Source organism: Pieris rapae, chromosome 15 (assembly GCF_905147795.1).
Source record: "Pieris rapae chromosome 15, ilPieRapa1.1, whole genome shotgun sequence".
Classification (NCBI taxonomy): Eukaryota; Metazoa; Arthropoda; class Insecta; order Lepidoptera; family Pieridae; genus Pieris; species Pieris rapae.
The window spans coordinates 8,109,774-8,130,507 of NC_059523.1; the positions used below are offsets into that span (position 1 = coordinate 8,109,774).

Consider the following 20,734-nt stretch of genomic DNA (forward strand, 5'->3'; position numbering starts at 1 on the left):
TTTTACCTTTGATTTACAAAGATTCACGTAGGATTAACACAGAAAGTAGGTATATAAATAATTTACCCGTCAAATATATTCTATATACTAACTTTTAAAACTCTGCGTCTTTGATGATATAAGGAACTGGTGTCTGGTGTCAATTATCCGTAATGTGTTATTATAAGGAAAAATTAAATCATATTTCTTTCTATATTTATACCTTGTATTTATTCTCTTTAATATTGTATGCGATGTGTTGATAAAGTCGTGTTGGAAATTTCGGTGTACAATTACCCTTTTTCTTAAGTTGACAACAGTAATGAAATTTCAACAGTAATCAACCTGATACTTAATAGAAAAAAACAATATCGGCACAGACTGAGAATGAGGAATTATGACAACAGGGGACTAGAAGGGACAATACCTGAGCTTAATCACGGAATATTTAAAGATTGTCACATATTTAATATATACGTTTAAAATATTTCTTTAAAAAGAATACGTTACTTAGTTTAAAACTTGTATTCCTAATCAAATTAAAAAATACTATAATAATGCGCGTTTTTTACGTCATTTTACGTGAATATTAAGAAGGTTTAATAAATTCCAGGACGGAAGGGCAGTTCGCCGCATTCAACGATTGTCTCTACCGGTCAATGTCATCAGCGGGGTGGCTGGTAGTGATTGATGTTGATGAAGTGATTTTGCCTCGAAGGGAAAGGACTCTTGTAGCCCTCCTAACAGCCCTTCGTGCCGCGTACAACCCTCCGTCAAAGGCGCCCTCTGCATTTCTCTTTAGGAACGCGTTCTTCTATCTGCGATGGGAGGTAATTTAGTATTTCTTTACATATTAAAGGATTTACGGTTTTCAAAAAACTTGAAGCATAAACGGTATATATATATTTAAGTACTAAAAAGATTAAATTAAACAAAAGCTTATTTCTTAATACTGCTACGATTTTTTTAATATATATAAATATTTTATTGTTCTCAAGTATTAGTAGTATTATAGGCATTTAGGACGTAAATAATTATTTCTAGTAACTCTAGACCTACAGGAAGGGAAAATGTTGTGAGAAATTCTGTATGAGAGTCTTTAAGGAATCGCCAGTAACTACGTCAAAATACGATACATAATATATATTTAGAAAATACAACAATTATGAGAAATGTTTTATCAAAAAAAAAAACGACCAAATGCAGAAAATTCTACGGCAGTAGCAATTACGATTAGTATCTTGGATCTCTCTAGATCTTGGTTTCTACCAAGCGTAAACAGAAAAAGGATGAATTCAGGGTAGTTAAACATTTGAATTCGGCATAGGCATCTCAGAGTAGACAATTACACGGTACCAAGAAAGCGTTGAAGTTACTAACCAAAACCATATTAATATTTTAATCAATTGCAAATGGAATACGAGCATATTTAAAAAAAAATTACTTCAATAAAAGATTTCTTTAGCTCTTGTGATATTCTTAAAGTTAACAGCACATCCATGACGTCGATATTGACAATTTAAATTATCAATAATCGAAATGAAATTTTCTTATAACAAACATAAACATTAACAATTACTCCAAAGAAGAATGACAATTATTTAGATACTTTACTGTAACATATCATGTTATAACTTTTGTAAGTTTTTGTGAGAAATAAATAAATATTATTATTATTATTATCTTGATTTCAGGACGACGTAGAAGCGCCCGCGCCATTAGTAACAGCTCGCAAAACACGCCGCTGGGCGGCGCCACACGCCCTCAAGAATCGGAGCAAGTACGCGTTACGACCTCACGATGCAGTTGAATTGGGGAACCATTTCCTATGGGAACTTGCTCCAGGGGCCAGTTCCGTGGGCGTCCCTTCTGAAAGGGGATTGCTGCACCACTATAGAGTGAGTATTCTAGTGCTGTAAATAACCGATTTTAACTAAGATTATATAATTACATCCGTACAGAGTACTTTTTCGTTTCTTTATTTATTTATTTGGAAACAAAACATATACATCTTTACAATAAAAATAAAGTTAAAAATATACTTTCTGTATAATTGAGTTAATGCTCCGATGAGAAATAACAGACTTAAGTCAAAAGAATGCCATTAGGCTTGATTGGTTAATTATGAATAAATAAAATTTACCTAGGTTTAAAAAATAAAATCCTTTTTTCAGATCGCCTGTGAGTACGGAGGCATGCAATGCCTAACAGTCCCCTCAACAGTAGACCGAACAGCTCATCGATGGGCTGAGGAACTGATGCAGCGAGTCTCCGCAGAAAAAGAGATATTATCAGGAACATGCCCCACGTAAACCATATCAACTATGGATGCTTTGTTGAAGATGTCGTTACAGTCCCAGTATTTTTTATCCGCTGAATACAGATAGCTCGATATACAGATAGCTATACTAGATCTGCACAGACTAGAATTTACAACTGAACATAATTTTACCGTAAGGCAAGAAGTGTTATAGAAGACACACGATTAATAATATGAACCTTATTTACACGTTTTGCCTTGAATAATAGAAATTTTATTTATCGGGACGTGTTTTAAATGAGCTTTGAAATATTTAGAATATAATTTTTTATGTAGGGAAACGAAAATATTAGAAATAAATCGGGCATCTAATATTAGTAAACCAAACAAATTTAAAGCTACGTATTATACTAAATAAGTTAGAAATCTTCGACAAAGCATCATACCCACACCCAAATGTACAAAATTAATTGTTTGTAATAAATCGTAGTCATATTCAACTTAGTGTAAATTTTCCTACTCTGTTGTGAACTTAGCATAAGTCTACGTAAATATTTTATGTCCAATTTGTTCAAAGATCTCATAACAATATTCATGTTTCGTTTTTCATAAGTACAAGAAACAAACATGGATTTTCATAGAAATGTAACGACGCACAATTTCAAATACAATAATTGTTTAAACTCGACTGCAAATATTTGGCGTGAATGTAAACTAAAAAAAAATAGTTTTCATTTTATAATAAAATATTGTTAACACGATAATTATTTTTATAATTTATAAATTAGTTCGTTTAAAATTAATTCAAGAGTAATTTTCGGATCGCATTGTAAAAAATTGCCATATTTGCAAACTGCCTTCATCGCGGCTTACATTTACTTCATATACACACGGTTACACAAAGTTTAGAATTTTATTTTATTTTTATATACGGTATAGATAATCAATTTTAATGAAAATGGGCGCCTTTCATAGTAAAACTCTGAACGGACAAAAAATAACCACGTCAGTTATACGAATTAACATATGGACGAAATAACATGACAACTGTCAAACGTCGTAACAGTGCTGTCAACATGATATAAAAGGTATTTTAGCACTACATCCATCCCAAGACATAGCTTGGACGTACATACAAAACTCTGAGAATTAAAAGCACAACTATTTTTTTTATCTGCCAAGAATCGATAAAGTTTGGCTACAACATTACCCATCCTAGCTTATTGATAAGTTCTGTGTAATTTCTTGGTCTTTCTGCCACACGTTGGTAGAAAATTGCCCCAAATAAAATATTTTTATGAAATGAATCCACCACACACATAAAATTAGATGTACTATCTCTAGGTAATATCGCTTTTGTAAATCTCTTTTCTTGCTCAAACCATGAAACTGTTCAGTATTAAATTCAAATTTTATATACTTAAAACGTTTTATACAGTGTTTATTTATTATGAAATATAATTTGCTATTACATTCTATGTAAATACAATTAATTGTTAAGGTAATATTGAAGTACTGCTAACGGCGCCAAGTATAATAATTACGTATTTTTCATAAATTATAGAAGTACACCTAAAATAATTATATATTATCTGTCATGAAAATTATAACGCTAAAATCTATGCGATAGTTCAGAACTTTATAGCTAGATGGCGCAAATTAATATTAGTAAGGCGAAGGTATTTTCCTATATAATTTTATTTAGTATCCTTTCAATAAATATGTAATAGCTCAAAATTCTATTTGCTACAATTTTCTATGGAAGTTCTGTCAAACGCAGAGCGTAAAAGTAAAAATTATTATGAATCTTCACTAGCTTTTTCTTTCGAAACGTTAGATGTCGCTGCAAATGTTCCTATTTCAATTGTTTAAATTGTTTTTACTGTTGTTAATAATTTGTTTATAAATATTAAAAACAAAAACGAAAGATAAATATTTATAATAAAATTACAATACATAAATAAATTTCTAGGCATTAAAATTGTAAATAGCTGTCTTAACATAATTTTAGTAAATATATTTTGTGTCTATATTTTACCTGTGATGTCTATATAAAAGTGAGCGTAACTTATCTAATTAAATTGATGTATTGTAGGTTAAACGCTGGCAGGTGATTTTTGTAAAATAAACATATTATGAAATTAATTTGTTTCTTTAACATCCACTATTTTCTGGTAGAAATGATAAAAGGATTTAGCGTTAATGGATGGTCTTACAATTTTTACCAAAGATCAATTGCAGGCCTATTCTAGGCTTTTTTAATTTTTTTTATTTATTTCATTTAAAGTAATCTAACAGTTTATTATATAATGCAAATTATAAGATAGAACACTAAGACAATACAGAAAGCGATATCAGATTACATAGATAAACAATATAAAAACAAGCAACTACATTAATGGACAAAGATGAATTAACAAAAAAAGTAAATTGAAATTTAACATTTAACTATATATAGATAATTTTGTGTATTTTGTTGCATAAGGAGGTAGGATTTTCAAAGAAATTAACGATAGCGAATTGGTGGCTATCTATCCTCCCATTAAGAAAAAAAAATGTAAAAATAAAAAATAGCAAGTCTTGCTGACGCTTTTATAAATGTGACGAATACTTAAATGATCCTAATACTTGGGATTGATTTGCTCCAGTTCAAACAATTTATATTAATAACTTGGCGATTGAAGAGAGTGTTGGAAGTTTTCTTGCTAGTTCTTCAGCAAGTTAAATGTAAATTTACAATTAATTTAATTTGTTTTTTTTTTGACGTTCATATTATATGTTTATCTATATGAATAAAGTTATTTTTGAATTTAGGTTTTTTAACTCCGATCTGCTGTCTTCCGCGCTTTACATGTGGGTGGCGCCGGGAACCGTGTTACGCCTGTGGACTTGCAGGGGATCAGCGCCACTGACACCCGCTGCTCAACGGCCTAGAGCGGCCCTGGGCCTCGTAGGTGCTGCAGAGCGTCTTCGCTCTCGCAGCACTAGTTATTGTGTGTCGGTGGGGCTGGGGATAATATTTACTGTTGAAATGTGTTCGAAGTCCCGAAACAACCCAAAAGATGGCGGCAGCGGAGTAAATTCTTCTCATTGATAATACGTTTTGAGGCATCAGTTAACTTTAAATCCTTTACCCAACAAATAACACAGGAATCAAACTTAAGAACTCATGCTCGGATGATTATTTATATTTATCTACTGTATTATTTTATTTATAAAAAAACTAATACGTGTAATCAATAACAAGATTTAATATATGATTTAAACGGGTGAAACGTGCAGGAGGCTCATCTGATGTGGAGTGATACCGCCCCTTTGACCCATTGACACTCTTGTGCCAGTGCCAGAGAACTCGCGAGTGTGTTACCGGCCTGTTAGGAATTAAAATGCTCTTTCCTTGAAGGGCCGTAAGTCAGATTTGTTCGTCAATAAAACGTATTGTAATATTAGACATGTTGAGCGACATTTATTGTTCCAATAGCATAATAGTAGTCATGATTCATTCCATATACATTCATGACAGGTTATCTTCTCAAGAAAAATACTATTCGGAAGAACTACAACTTAGGCTAGAAAACGTTATAACCCTTATTGTTTGAAATAATCTGTATTGTTGTATTTTAGCTAAAGTACTTATCCGTCTCTATTCATTAAACTAAGCTTGACAGAAAAAGACGAAAGAGGATTTAAGTTAGTTCAATTAGGCTGATTTAGTTTTTATCAAAGGTAAACTAACATAAAAACCATAAAATCACATACAAAATCTTTATGCAGTTTATGTTGTGAATTTCTTATAGTTTAAATTGAGACAAAAACTAATTGCTTTTAAGATAAGTCCTTGATCGATCGCTGTGCCACTCCAACTTTCAGGCTGACTTCAGTTCATGCATCATTTAGCAATTTCATTACAATATTAAAGTGGCTTGGCTAGCCATTTAATGGATGGCAAACTTGACATGGTTTTTTTCGTGTATTTCACGTCTACGGGACGGAAAATATAGTCACGATATATTCAAAACATTTCGTCATAATATCTAAAAGTAAAAACTTTGGGCTGGGTAGGTAGGTAGGTAGGTAAATGTCCGTCCACTTAGACTTACTTTACGCAATTAGACTCAAATTTGGTCCGTTTTGCGTAAAGTCCTAGCTAATTTAGGCAGCCTAACTCCTTCCAGAAGCACAGAAGTCTCCTGGGCACTTCACAGGCTTCACGGAGTGACCTCACTGTTCCGAGGATTTCCGTACGTTGCTTAACCACAGCCTTGCATTCCAGGACTACGTGGGTGACTGATTCCTCTGCGCTGAAACAACCTCTGCGCATTGGGCTATCCGTCGCGCCTAGGACAAAAAGGTGTTTATTAAGAAGACAATGGCCCATATTTTCCCTGTCATTGTTTTGAGATTGGGTTGGTGTTACTGCCACTTGAAAAATATTTATTAAATACAGCGTTATGTTTTGAAACGACAAATATAACTAATGAAGGGCGTACAGTGTCGATTGTTTGTTTTAATGACATTTCAAATCAAATTAAATTTGATTAATTCGAATTGTATATATCGGCGCAAATTTATATATTGTTACGAAAAATATTAATAATGTTTGGGATTCATATTTTATGATAGTCTGTAGTAATTTTATATTCTTTATTATTTATGTTACAGCAATGGCGTGTTAGTGTCAGCTGCCACTGTCATTATCATTTAATGACATCGAAGTCAAATCTCTTTAAAACCGTTAATATGACTAGTTCATTTAACTTGTCAATGTTGCTAGATCTTATAATTAATCACTATTCAATGATCGATAATAATTCTGACTCCATAGTCATAATTATTATTATGGAAAGTTATTTATCATAATTTTAAATATTGGAGACTAGATAACAATAAATATTAAAGTAATCTTTGACACTCGTTCTTATGACTCTGTTTGACTCTGTGGTCTATTCGGGTTCGGTCGTGGAACGAGTACCCGAAATGTTACGAAGCTTGTTTATTACAAATTCTGGTTGTTATAAATACAGGAACTGATTGGTGCGAGCCTCAGTTCGATTGAGCGGTCGAACCAAGCAGAAGCCTTTAAAGTGTAGACTCTAATGTCGAAATTAAATGGCAGATGCCAACAAACTAATCTATGACACCAGTATTACTGACGTCATTATCTTCAATAATTTAATGACAGCTTTAATTAATCTGGATTCGTTATTTACAGGTGCTTCGCGCCGACATATACATATGGTAACTTTGTACACTTTCCAACGACAATATTAAAAATGCGGTTCTTAACTTACATTTTCTACCAGTTTCTAAAACAGGGTCAAAAAGCGGGTAATATAATTTTTGGTTTAAAAAGATATTGTCAGAAACTACAGCCATTGTCACCAAGCTTATCGTTGAGCTTCGTGCTTCACTTAACATATTGAAATAAACTGAAATAATAACGAACGCTTAGCATAAACAGGCAATTGATACGGCATAGATGCCAAACAACACTAACAAATTTTATAACTACTTTAAAAACAACTTACGTTTGTCTCTGTCTTCTAAACCAGTCACAAATAAATCCAGTTCTGGTGCAGAACTGAGGAAACGGTTCAGTAGCGGAATCATATACGGCATTGGCGTAGGACAGTTTGTGAGCTGGGTAATCGGTTTGTCTTCAAGATCTTAAATAATTTTCAGGCACGTCTTAGAAGTACTGGAAGTAAGTCCATTCAGTCTGTTCTATCCCTCAAAACTTTTGGTGGAATGGGAAGCGTCCTCTTCTATAGGACATGTTTTTTTAAATAATACACGTTCGTATTTCAAAGATTCACGAAAATCAAACATAATTTTATGTCCTTTTATTTTATGCTCTCTGCACCTAGATATATATTCTTTTATATTGTAAAATATATATGTCCTATAATTGTATATTGAGCCGAAATCCAATATTCATGTTTGTGCGCCAATTTTATAATTGTAGTAATGAAACTACCATTGTTTTGCGAAAGATATAGTAGGTAGTAGTTACTAACCTAACATTAAGTGCTCTTTTCTCGGATCCGAAAAATGTTTTACTTAAAAAATAATATACATTTCAAAAATTCCAATTTACTTAACCAAATTCGCCATAAAAAGCTTTGGTTTCCGGCTATTACTTTGTATCTATCGTTGAAGCATTCAACGTGTTAAAATAATCGTCGATCCATAAATTGTAATATACATATACATTATGTATTAATAATAATGTTGGTGCGGTGTCACAAATCATATGATAACGGGCCAAGTGACCGTACAGCCGGCGTGAGTAATGTACACAATTAGGCCGGGATTGGGTCAAAAGCCCTCTTTTATTGCCAAATTGCCAATGCGCTGATTTTCATTAATACTGTAGCATTTCATTTTTAATATTTGGCTCATAGATAGAGCATAAACTGTTTTTATACTAATTAAATTGTCTATGCGATGCGAAATAAATTTTAGTCACTCTTTTGACCTTTATAGTTTTAACATATCACTTCTTACAGGACGTGTTAAATCGTACTGTGAATATTAAAGTTGAATGAATAATAATTTTCATAAAACAATGTATTATTACGATACGAATCAAATGTAAAACGTTTTCTATGCGACATATATTTTTTAGGTCGGAAAAAGTCAATAAATATTCTATTTAGATTATCAGTGACACGCTATGTAATTAATAAATACCTCAATTATTATCGTATGTTCACGTGTTGATGAGCATTTTTCATAACATTGATAGTATTTTAATAACTTTAAATTGTATCTGTATTATATTTGAATGAGAATATTCCATTTAATTTAAAATTCCCCCGATTTTATCTAATTAAAAAAGGAAAAGATATAATAAAAACATTTGCTCTGATTAAAGTAAACAAAAAATACAATTAAAAAAAATTTGGCACCACAACCGTTTTAGGTGTTGCCCTCAGATACAGATTCTAGTTCATGATCATCAGTCAATATATGTGTAGGTGATCCGCTTCCAGTGCCTGACACACGCCGTCGACTTTTTGTCCGGTTTCCGGTTTCCTCACGATGTTTTCCTTCAACGTTCGAGCGAATGTAATATTCGCAAAAAGTCTATTGCTGCACAGCCGGGAATCGAACCTACGGCCTCAGAGATGAGAGTCGCACGCTTATGTCACTAGGCTAACACTGCTCCACAAAACAACAAACCGCGACTACTTTAACTAAAATCAATATAATATAATAAAAGTATCAAAAATCAATTTACAATCTAGCTTAGATCTTTACTTCTTACTTATCTTCATGGCTTATGCGAGTTGTATATAGCTGGTTCTGAGCCAATCATACAAAAATGTCAGAATCCTTATCGCTATACGATTTCGGGTTAAATATCGCAGTAGGCTCAACCATATTTACAGAAATAATCAACAAAACAGATGAAGATCACCTCATACATATATATGTGTGTTGTTACCATGTTTTGTCTATGGGCGGTGGGATGGTATCGCTTACCATTATGAGAGTGAAACAGTCGGGCTGTTACAAAAAAATACTTTTTATTTTCGTATTTATATATATTTTGCTAAAACACTAAAATGGCGATGCAAAGATTATCGAAAGGATATGGATTTCTTATATGCTATAATATTATCTGTACATAACGGAAAGTAAAAATAAATATAATCGTCCAACGTCGATTTTATTTCCTTTGGAGTAGAGACTTGGGCCGTGGGGTTCAAGTACACGGGCGCTTATTAAAGATTAAAGTTGGCGCCTGGTAGATAGAACCGGTGACCCTAGAGCTGGTGGTTTCGTGTTTCTAAGTATATATATATACTTAGAAACACGGTATATATATATTCCTCGGTATATATATATATATATTACTGTGTACGTGAAGAACATTATAAATAATGTTTCGTCAAAAAAGTTATGTTGTATTAATGAACACGAAGTACTCGCATCTCATATTTATATATTGGCAAGCACAAAATACTTCACCCCAATATAATATTTTCTATAGCTCGTGAAACGATGTAAAATTTAGTTTAGAACGTGTTACTGACACATCAATAACAGACTTCAGTTAACCGCGGCCATCGAATTTAATTTTAGTCAAATATTTACTTACATCATACACTAAACAAACGCTTCAGAATTAATTACTTTATGCCTAGCCAAAATTTTGGCCGCGAAATTAAAACGGGATTTCCGTCTATACAAATACGTCTAAATATTATTATTCTGATGCAATCTGAATATGTATTGTTTTTTGTTTTTTGCCAAGAACCTTTCGATATCATCAAGTTTAGAGATACGGTTAAACTTTATGAAAATCGCTTGATTGTGATTGGTCAATTGGAGTTATATCAATCTATATACATACTATACAAATATCGTATAGTAATTATTGAACTAGACATGCTGTTAAATATATCGACTGAAACTATTCCTCTTTCGTTGAACTTTTTACCACAGCGGTATCTTTACGAATCTGGTTATACCAAAAAATTTATTGGTTTTATAAATCAACGAATAAGTAATAACAATAGATACGGTTTTTAATGTTTATAGTAGAGATTGTCAGAGGGTTTTTCACCCAATGTTCATAGAATATATTGAAAAACTCAACATTAATATCAAACCAAACAATCTTATAAAATATTGTATATCATTTTATATTGTAATAGTAATTAATTGTTTAAATGAATACCGATCATATACATCGAAATATCGAATTATTTCTGCAAATGAAAAACATATCAACAAAAACACGTAACTAATTAATGTATACACAATGAAAATGTCGTTAAAGTTTTCCCGAACTTACTCGATACATTTTCCATTCGATCCATTGTAAATGAAAAATGTTATGATTTACGAGCAAGTATTAATTAATCGCAGTGATTTCATGATTTTAATTATTTTAAATCAGATTCTATTATTTAATGGTTCATAAATTCACATTGCGTACATTTAATGTACGCTATAAGTAATTAAGCAGTAAGTACTTACTGATGCGTGGCTATGGGTTTTTAACGATGTATAAAATTACTTAAAAATGTGTATAATAAATCGTTCGTACGTACAATTTAACGGCGAATAAACTCTACGAAACTTTAAAGAAAAACGTAAACATTGTTGAGCAACTCGTGCCTTATGTAGTTGAATTGAAAATAACAAGCAGATGTTGCCTCGAACGATTCCAGAAGTTTAATAGATTCATAATAACTACAAGCGTACAATCAAAATAAATGTTCCTTATAACGAGGGAGGTAGCAATAAGCGGTGAAGTTGGGGCTTCAGTCGCGTCCATGAAACTTTGACCATAACACAGGCCGTTCACGATTAAAGTAATATCCCTGAGACAAGTTGGAAGTGCACCCTCCAGGCAACAGTAATGTCTGCTAGATTCCTCGTAAACTACTTCGCAAGTATCGCGCTGATGCCATAAAACATCGGTGGCCCTCTTAACTGCGCTCACCTTGCTTTTAATAAAACTTTCTACGAGAATTTGTAACTTGAAACGAGTGTACAGTTTAAAAATTAATATTGCAATTTCTTTGAGCGCTTAACTTGTGATTACTTTGCTTTTGAAATACCTTCGTAAATATAAGAAAATCAAATTTAATCCTTGAAAATTGACCTACATTCATTGTTCTCGAATCTGCGAAAATAAATAGAGCGCTTGATAATTTTTTCGCAGTGTTGCAATATAATAACTCATACAAAACGAACAAAGGCACGGATTAATACTGGCCATACAATATGGTATCATTCATCTCATCTTTATTAATCGTACGTACAATTCTCTTTAATGAAACGAGTTATTTTATAAGGGGGTAACAACATTACTATCACTGTGAAATATGATATCAATTTGACAACGGAACGTGTAATATGTAGCCAATGAAAAAAGATCAACCAGTCCACTCGGTTTTTAATATCTCAGGTCAAAGGCAGTTGGGCGGATCGAAGGTATACGTCAATCGTTCTTTTGATTGATACGAGATAATTACTATGCGGTTCCCGTTCTGAATTATATGATGCGAACGTAAATTCATAACGCGATGCACAGTTTCACCTGAGGCTCCGGAGTAAACGTGAGAAATTGGAAATTTTAGTTATGTGTTATTTTATTTTTTTAACAATTTTTTTAATTTTATATAATTTTTATTATATGTCTCTGATTTTATCCTTTTTACCTTTGGTTTTATTATGAAATTTGTATAAATATTTTATATCATCGTCGATTTCCAACTGTTATGAGGCCATATCCAATATTTTCTGCCGTTGCGATATAAAACAAAAACAAAACAAAAATATCTTTATTCATATGTGTAAACAAGTATGAACGTCAAAAAATGAAATTAATTGCGAATTTACATTTACTGCCAGTTCTCAAATCAAGGGCGTAGAACTTAAGAGTAGAACTGGCAATAAACTCTCCGCCACTCTTTTTAATCGCCAAGTTTTTAACACAATGGATTCAAGGATTTCAAGGATTCGTGAGTTTTGAAATTTAAATCCGTAGCAGGATAGAATTTAGTAGACTCTACATGCTGTAGGTATTCCTTCTTTGTAAGAAGCTGGTGCCTAGAAAATGCATATAGAAGTCTTGGTAACTGGTCACCAGTCTTCCATCGCGGACAGAAAATATTTGAAAAGATGGTTGGATTTATACTGGATGGATTTATACTATTGGTAACAAATTTTCTGACGGACAAATCGAACAAAGTTGACGTTGAGAAGGATCATATACAGTCAATATTTATTAAATTTCATAAATATTTTCTTCACTTGTTGCCAGTTTTAGCTAACACATATAATGAATATTGTAAAATCAGTGAAAAAGATTTTTATTTCCAGTCCACCTAATGTTGATTCAGGCCGTTCGCTTCCTCATAATCGTGTCTGGGTTTTAACAATTTAATACAAAAGATTTTTATTCCGTGTATATATGAACGATTATTTTATCTACTCATGTTTGAATTGAGGCTAAATTATAATTATTTTTTGGCGTATTATGCGCGGGACGTTACGAGAGTTTATGCAGACTGTTTAATTACGGAAAGTCACCAACTCTTTTTGCGTCATCGTTGATACAAATTGTCGTAGCTTATAATGATGGGTAAAGTTGAAGTAGTAAAGGTAAAGTAGAAGAAAGAAGTAGTTATAGAACGTACGACATCGGACCCGATTTTTTTTGCAATTTTGACAAGCGCAAAATTCAAGTTTAACCTTTTTTAGATTCAAGAAAAACCCGGAAATTTAAGTTGTCAACCACCAATCTTTTGTAATAAAGTGGCTCCTGAAGAAAATAAGAAATATTATTCATAATGTAAGTCAATATGAAGCAAAGTATACCTTGCCTTTTAGCCTTAGGGCCCTTTATTCGAGAGGAAACATTGTCCGTGGTTTACTTATGCAAGCTATAACATTAGGTATTATTCAAGTTAAGATATTATTCTTACAAATGAACATAAGTAGATTAGTGGGTCAAAATATAAGATTTATATATGTTAAGTATGACTTTGTTTAATATCCGAGGGTATAGAATTGCCAAGAGCTTGCGCTGAGAATAGTACTAGGCTAAAACTGTAGCCATTCAAGATATAATTGAACTAATGAAACTTCATAGCTGTACAGCTGGTATTTTTATAAATATTGATACAATTATTAACTTCATCTTCTTCATTAAAAGTCTCGTCTCTGACAATATTTTTTTTAATTGCAGATTGTGCATATAGCTTCATCCCCAGAAGAGAAAACTGTACCAAATGTATTAGAGACAAATATTTCTTAAGTAGGTGAGAGGATAAATAAATTTATTTTCAAACGTTAGTTATTTTCTTTAAAAGATAATGACATTTGCGTATATACCTTAAAATTCACGTATATTGGCTTTGTATACCAGATCTATAATTCAGTATAACCTTCTATCCCTCCCTGTCAAATCCATTAATACACATCAGTGCTTATGCCATTTTCCCCTAAAGCTATACTAAAATGTATTTCCTTTACCAAATAGCGTTGCATTTCGTAACCTTTTCAATTAACGACATTGAATAGGAATATTTTTGTATCTTTTAATATGTACGCCTTTATCATTAAACAAATTTGGCACTTCAATCTGCAATTAAAAAAGGAACTGTGTGAGGGATTTTCAACTATTAGGTGGAAAATTAAAATCGACCCAATCTACAAGACAAGAAAATGGACCCTGCTTGTACAAACCTTTCTTGTTTTGTAGTTTTGAAGTTGTGTGAAGTCGCGTGAGAGTAAAATTTTTACGGAACGTCACAAAGATGTGCAGCGTTTGTGTCGATGAAACGGGAGAGAGAGAGAGAGACTGAGAAAGAGGGATTTAAAATACACGCTATAGTTGATGTATTATAGTTTGTATTAGAACTTTAGATGGAATTCTCTCGCATTACAAGATAATTGTGCAGTTAACGCAAAGTTTTTATTTATTTATATTATCATTAGCATATATACAGTAAACAGTGTGAATATAGATATAACTACACGTAGTGATCATATACTGGTACATGATCTATTGGGGCTTTTACCATAGAAATACTTAATTTAAAAAGAAGGTTCACTTCTGGCATGTACTTATGTACTTTGTACGCATGCACTTTTTTATGTAATCAACATTCGCTAGTTTTAGTTTTATTAGAAAAACACTTTTTATACGAAACAGAAAAGACTTATATTTATAATCAACTAGCATAGTTCAATTTGCTCATCAAATTAGTTCCTGATATGGTATAAATATATCTAGTTATACAATTTAAATGATTCGTTTTGCTTCATAAATATTGTTGAGCTGGTTTCAAGAAATCACGTTCAACTAAGTCCCAAGTGAATCTAGAATTAACTTTACTAGACATGCGAGTTATATGTATCAAGTTTCATCGAATGTAAGCGTTTTCCCAGATCTTGCAAATTGCATCGTCAGCTTGCATTCTACATAGTTGCCGGTACATTTGTAAATAGTTTGCGATTCACGGTTAAATGCAAGTCTGATGTTACCGAGTTGACTGCGCTTTCCTCTCCTGTTTGATCTTGTACCACATATATCGTTCAAACTTAATAGTTAATAGATCTTGCTACTAACCAAGTGATAAACTAATGTGAATTAATTATAAGTTGGGATAATAGTATAATTTATTTGTCAAATTTCGACTTTTGAATTATTTATTTTTTCTATAAACATCGAGAATTCGAAATTTCGCCCGTTTCACCTCGACGTCCGTTGTTCCACAACTGAGCCTAATAAAGGCATTTTTTTTTGCGTTCTACCACTATGTGGAACCAGCTACTTACTTAAATATTTCCTAAAAGATTTTCAGTAATTCTTAAAAGACCGGCAACGCACGCAGTCCTATAGCATCGATCAACGATCACCTACTGCGCGTTTGCCCCCTATATATTATATATAAGACGTTTACCAAATTAAAATGCGTTATTGATATCAACGAAATAAAAACCTCATAAAACCCATTACGTAGTGTAAAAGGTAGCGTACTGACGACAGGAAGCGTTTGATTATTTCTTTATAGACTGTTTTTTAATTTTATTAAGTTATATAATCACCAAATATATATTTTTAACTATTTTAAAAGAGTAAGTAAGGAGATTCTTTTCCAATTTTCTCCATATGAAACTACCTTTTGGAAGGGGCAACTAGAGTAATTCTATTTTTAATTTGTAATTATGACTTTCAAAAGTCCCTTTTTAATTGGGCAAATTGAAATAAATGATTTATCTTCCGAGTTAATGTCGGCAAATCAAGTAATCTGGAATTCCATTTTTGAATTTTTAATACTTTCGTAAACTTCCGTCAATTGAAATGGCATTCACTTAGGAAAAGCAATTGGATACATTCGGAGAAAGAAGCACGCCCCGTATGAATAACAACCTCGTTTACCTGTAAAGCGATATTGAAAATCCGTTGGCCGATTCTTTTTACTCTACATTTTTTATTATTGGAACGTTTCACTCGTTCCACATTGTTGACTCTGCGTTCAGTCTTTTTTATACCTCTGAAATTGAATGACGTATTTATCAAAGAAATTTTTCATGAAAAATATTTTGTTATCCCCAGACTCGTTATGCACGCCCGATGAGGGATGAGATTTTGAGTGACAAAAGGGCCGCACGAATTTATTTCTGAGATAATTGCAGTTTAGCCATGAATAGAACAAAAGGCAGATGATCGAACGATACTATTATTTATTTTAAATTTATATTAATATTAATAATTTTCAACAGAAGCTCTTTAGTGTATATAACCAGAAACCAACTTCTTTTCCACGTAGAAAAAAAATATTCATTTTCTGATGTCGGATGTCATATAATATTCGTATAATAAAAGAAGTGTTTGATTTTTATACACAATTGACACTATGATGTAATCCTAATTTTGTTAGTCAAAATTTAGAGAAATTACTTTATTTCATATTTACAGCTATTTTTTATTTTTTTGTCCCATGCTTCTGTATAAAGGTGTATTTTTAAAATCCTCTATTTATAAACAAACTCTTTTTACGTTGTAAAATGTGTACCTATACGTTATGCCAGACAGATGAGTAATATGACTGTAATCTTTATAATTATGAAAGTACATTAATCTATTTTAAAATATTTAAAATGTAATCACAATCAACGACCACTAAAGAAAATATGAATGGAAGTGATACGGGTATTTCGTACGGGTGTTTCGTACATGCATTTGCCATGATCGGGCATTTTATGAACATATAAGATTGTTCGTGTAATTTGCGCCAGTGTTCAGTGAAGTGTTACATCACTAATTGGCCGTAGGACAGTGACAGTGGCCTGATGAATGGAGCAAGCAGAGAATTCAGTACGCGGAAAAAGCTAGACATTTAGTAAATTAAAAGTGTAGTTGGAATCTTATTTGCCTTTGAATCGTTTATTTTTCATTAAATATTTCATTCAGAGTCTACATATAAAAAAACTTGTATACAATATAGATTTTCACGATAATTTTGTAAAATTTAAGTTACTACGTATTGAAGTAATATTTTTTATTATTCGTTAACATTAATAACATTTATTATTTTTATATTGATACTTTAGTTTTTTTGTGTACTAACTGACATTAACATTATATATAAGGATCAAATTATAACAAACTAAAACTCCATATGGATTTGATTTGAAATAGTTGTTTGATTATTTGCTATTGAAAAAGTGTACCGAGAGTTATTACGCCGGCTTTTTCTCTCGGCCTACACCACCTGTCTTCTTTGCCGATGAGTAGGGATGTCCACCGATTCAAATTTAATGACGTGGAATAAGTGATACCTGTATCTTATATTCCAAAGTAAGCGTTTTTGATTTTATTTTAATAACTAATTAATTACTATATTTTTATTAATATAATAATTATTTGTGTGTGAGCAGTGTATTCTTCAGGTCCTAGGTTCCGACCCCGGCTGTGAGCCAATGAATTTTCTGCCTATGTGAGCATTTAATAGACGCTCTTACTGAGAGGAAACCAGGATTCCTTGAACCTAATAAAATTATTACCTTGAAACCGTTTAATTGCTGGGTTTTAACTCAAATCTTCAAATCTTCTTTTATAACAGCGTTACCACAACCTGACAGATACTCTCGAAAGGTATATTTTAAAAGATCCAAAAAGGATAATTTGTTTTAAGTACGAGAGAGTTAAAATAGTAAAATAGTATTGGCTACACTAACTCAACTCATGTTAGGATTGTTAAAACTAAAGTCGAAACATGTCATAGTCTTCTAATTGCAATAATTATTAAAAGCTGTCGAATTCTGTCAATTACTAAGTTCATTATTGGTTTCATTATTGTCATCGTATTGATTGCTACATTGTACCAGAATACAGTAGAACTTCGCCAATCAAAATTTAACAATTGTATTTGCTATTTCACATTTTCACTTTCAATGTAAGGTAAGTTACAGCGGCCTGCATTATAGATGGCGTCATCGTGTGATTTTAGCTGAAGTCGGCGGTCCGACCAATTGTGCACCAATGAACTATCTGTATAAGTGCGCAACAGTGAAGGAAAATATCGTATGGAAACCGGCTTGTCTAAGACCCAAATAGTGGACCGCGTGTGTCAGACACAGGAAACTGATCACCTACTTGCCTATTTGATTGACAAATGGTTATGAAACAGATAATGAAGACATAAGAATCTAGTAGTGCCACTGATTATTTTATAACTACGAAAAGAAATGTGTTATGAAGCACTAAATCCAATTGTACATTAAACAAGTTTATAGAGAATATGGTTTCAGAGAAACTAATAAGAAAAGTTAAGATGTGCACATAAAAGAAACTATTGAATGAACACGATTTAGTGTGACCCCTGGAGAGCAATAGATTTTAACTTTTGTATTCGCTTAAACGAATTGCGAGGGAGCTGGGCCGGATAGTTTAGTTATGTAAAACAGACCAATTTCTGCTCGAAACGATACATTAACCAATAGAAGCTCAACCACGAAAGGGTGTAATTTATTATTCACATGATATAAGTGGCAATATCGGTATAGTTCCGGGATTAGACCAACACATTTGTGCTTTGATATCGATTTGGACAAAAATATAACGGATTTCGCTCGGATTCGCAAGCTGCAGTACAGAATTGCATTTCATTTGAAGATTTCAACTTTGATATGACATTTATGAGATTGCTAGTTTAGAATAGATGGAAAAGATGTTCTACTTTCTTTAGATGTGGCGACATCTGTGTATATGTTGAGTTAAATTGTATGGTTGACATTGCGATTGCGGTGCATAATCACCTGAAGGGATGTTTATAATAATATTTAATGTAGTTTGCATTCAATTCAATTGCAATGATAAAGTAATAATAGAAATGATCACTTTATCATTTAAATAATGTCATTATACCTTGAAAATTTTTAGAAAATGAAAAAACGGCTTATTGTTGGAAGTTGAAGGGGAAGACACTGTGTTCTTGTGTAAATTTTTTTGTAAATATTGCTTTAAATGAACATATTTAAACTCTTCGAAAGCTTTCATAAAACGGCAGCGGGTGCGTGCCACATAAAATTGGCAGATAACTATTTCATATTATGATTAGAGTCTATTAAAACGTTGCTATATTGGTACTTAAAGTCAATACCTTATTGAATTCTGTACTTTATAGGTGAAATATTATAATTATCTATTAATAATGTCATGAAGAAAGATTTAAGAGCATATAATATAGATTTAAGGCATGCTTTGTTATACTTAAATCTATTCATAAATGTTTAATCTTATTACTAGATACATCATTTATTCATTACATTTGCTTTGGCTTCACGTTGCAAAAAAGACATTCAAATCCAACAGTCTCTGTAAGTATCATAACATTTCTTATATAATAATTCCTTTAAGAAATAAATAAATGCAATAAATTGCTGATAATGTGACATATTCGTGACAGATAAAAACAAGCATTATACAAACAAATAAAATCCTTCCATATAACGATACATATACGGGCTTCCCGAAACATATACGAGTCCCAGGGGTATGTACGCAGAAACAAAGAAGCAATCGTACATTCGAATAACTGCTGCGCACCAATTGTATTTTCTTTCTATGTGCGCTATTAGCATTTGTTCCTAAGGCAAAAATCGTAACAAAACTGGCGTAAACCCAAAAAATCACTGATCATCCTACTTGTCTATGAAATAATTGAGAAACGGATGCAATTTGAGTTCAAGACCTATTTGGAGTTAGTGGTGCGTTATCAAATCAAATCTAAATATCATATATTTATGTAAGTATAAATTAATGAACATTAAGATAACAATAACCGTTCACAATCAATTTCGTAGAACGGACGAGAAGAACAAGCAATCTCCGTCACTAATTTAAATTGCCAAGGTATTTTTATAAATACAAGTCAAAGAAGTTAATTATGATAATTAAATGAAAAATAATTAATATCTATGAAAAGCAAAAGTTTCACTTAGAAGCGCGGTGAATTAGAAGTATGCACTGACATTACTGTGGGAACACCACGCAAACTCGTATCAGGGTGAATAAAGGCATTTAGATACGTACACTTGAAATAGTTACATAAAACTGGCTTGTACATATTCAATACTATTTTTTTATAGAACAGAGGGCAAAAGGGCAGGAGGCACACCTGATTCTAAGTGACACCGCTGCCCATGGACACTCTAAATACCAGAGAGCTCGCGAGTGCGTTGCCGGCCTTTTAAGAATTGGTACGCTCTTTCCTTGAAGGACCCTAATTATTCTGGTATTATAGAAAAATAAACACTATAATTAAGTAAATAAGAATATAATACGAACTTCAAATACAAGTGTTTTAAGTGGGAAAATAATTTCATGTGATGAAATAGTGCATGAAATACAAAATCTTTATAAATTTAGTTTTTCTGTAATAACAGTTCTATTTGGGTTTTAATATCACTCAATTCCCTCAGGTCATGAGCTCATAGAATGTATAATAGTTGACCTTT

General features: G+C 32.2%; 1 protein-coding gene across 1 annotated transcript in view; it reads left to right on the plus strand.

Moving 5' to 3' along the window:
• Positions 1 to 4,384, plus strand: part of LOC110996625 — a 41,486-nt gene extending 37,102 nt beyond the window's left edge. The window contains exons 6-8 of the mRNA XM_022264387.2: positions 593 to 809; positions 1,674 to 1,877; positions 2,154 to 4,384. Coding sequence (XP_022120079.2) covers positions 593 to 809; positions 1,674 to 1,877; positions 2,154 to 2,291 — 559 coding nt within the window. The 3' untranslated portion in view covers positions 2,292 to 4,384. The remainder of the gene's footprint in view (positions 1 to 592; positions 810 to 1,673; positions 1,878 to 2,153) is intronic.
• Positions 4,385 to 20,734: the final 16,350 nt, after the last annotated feature.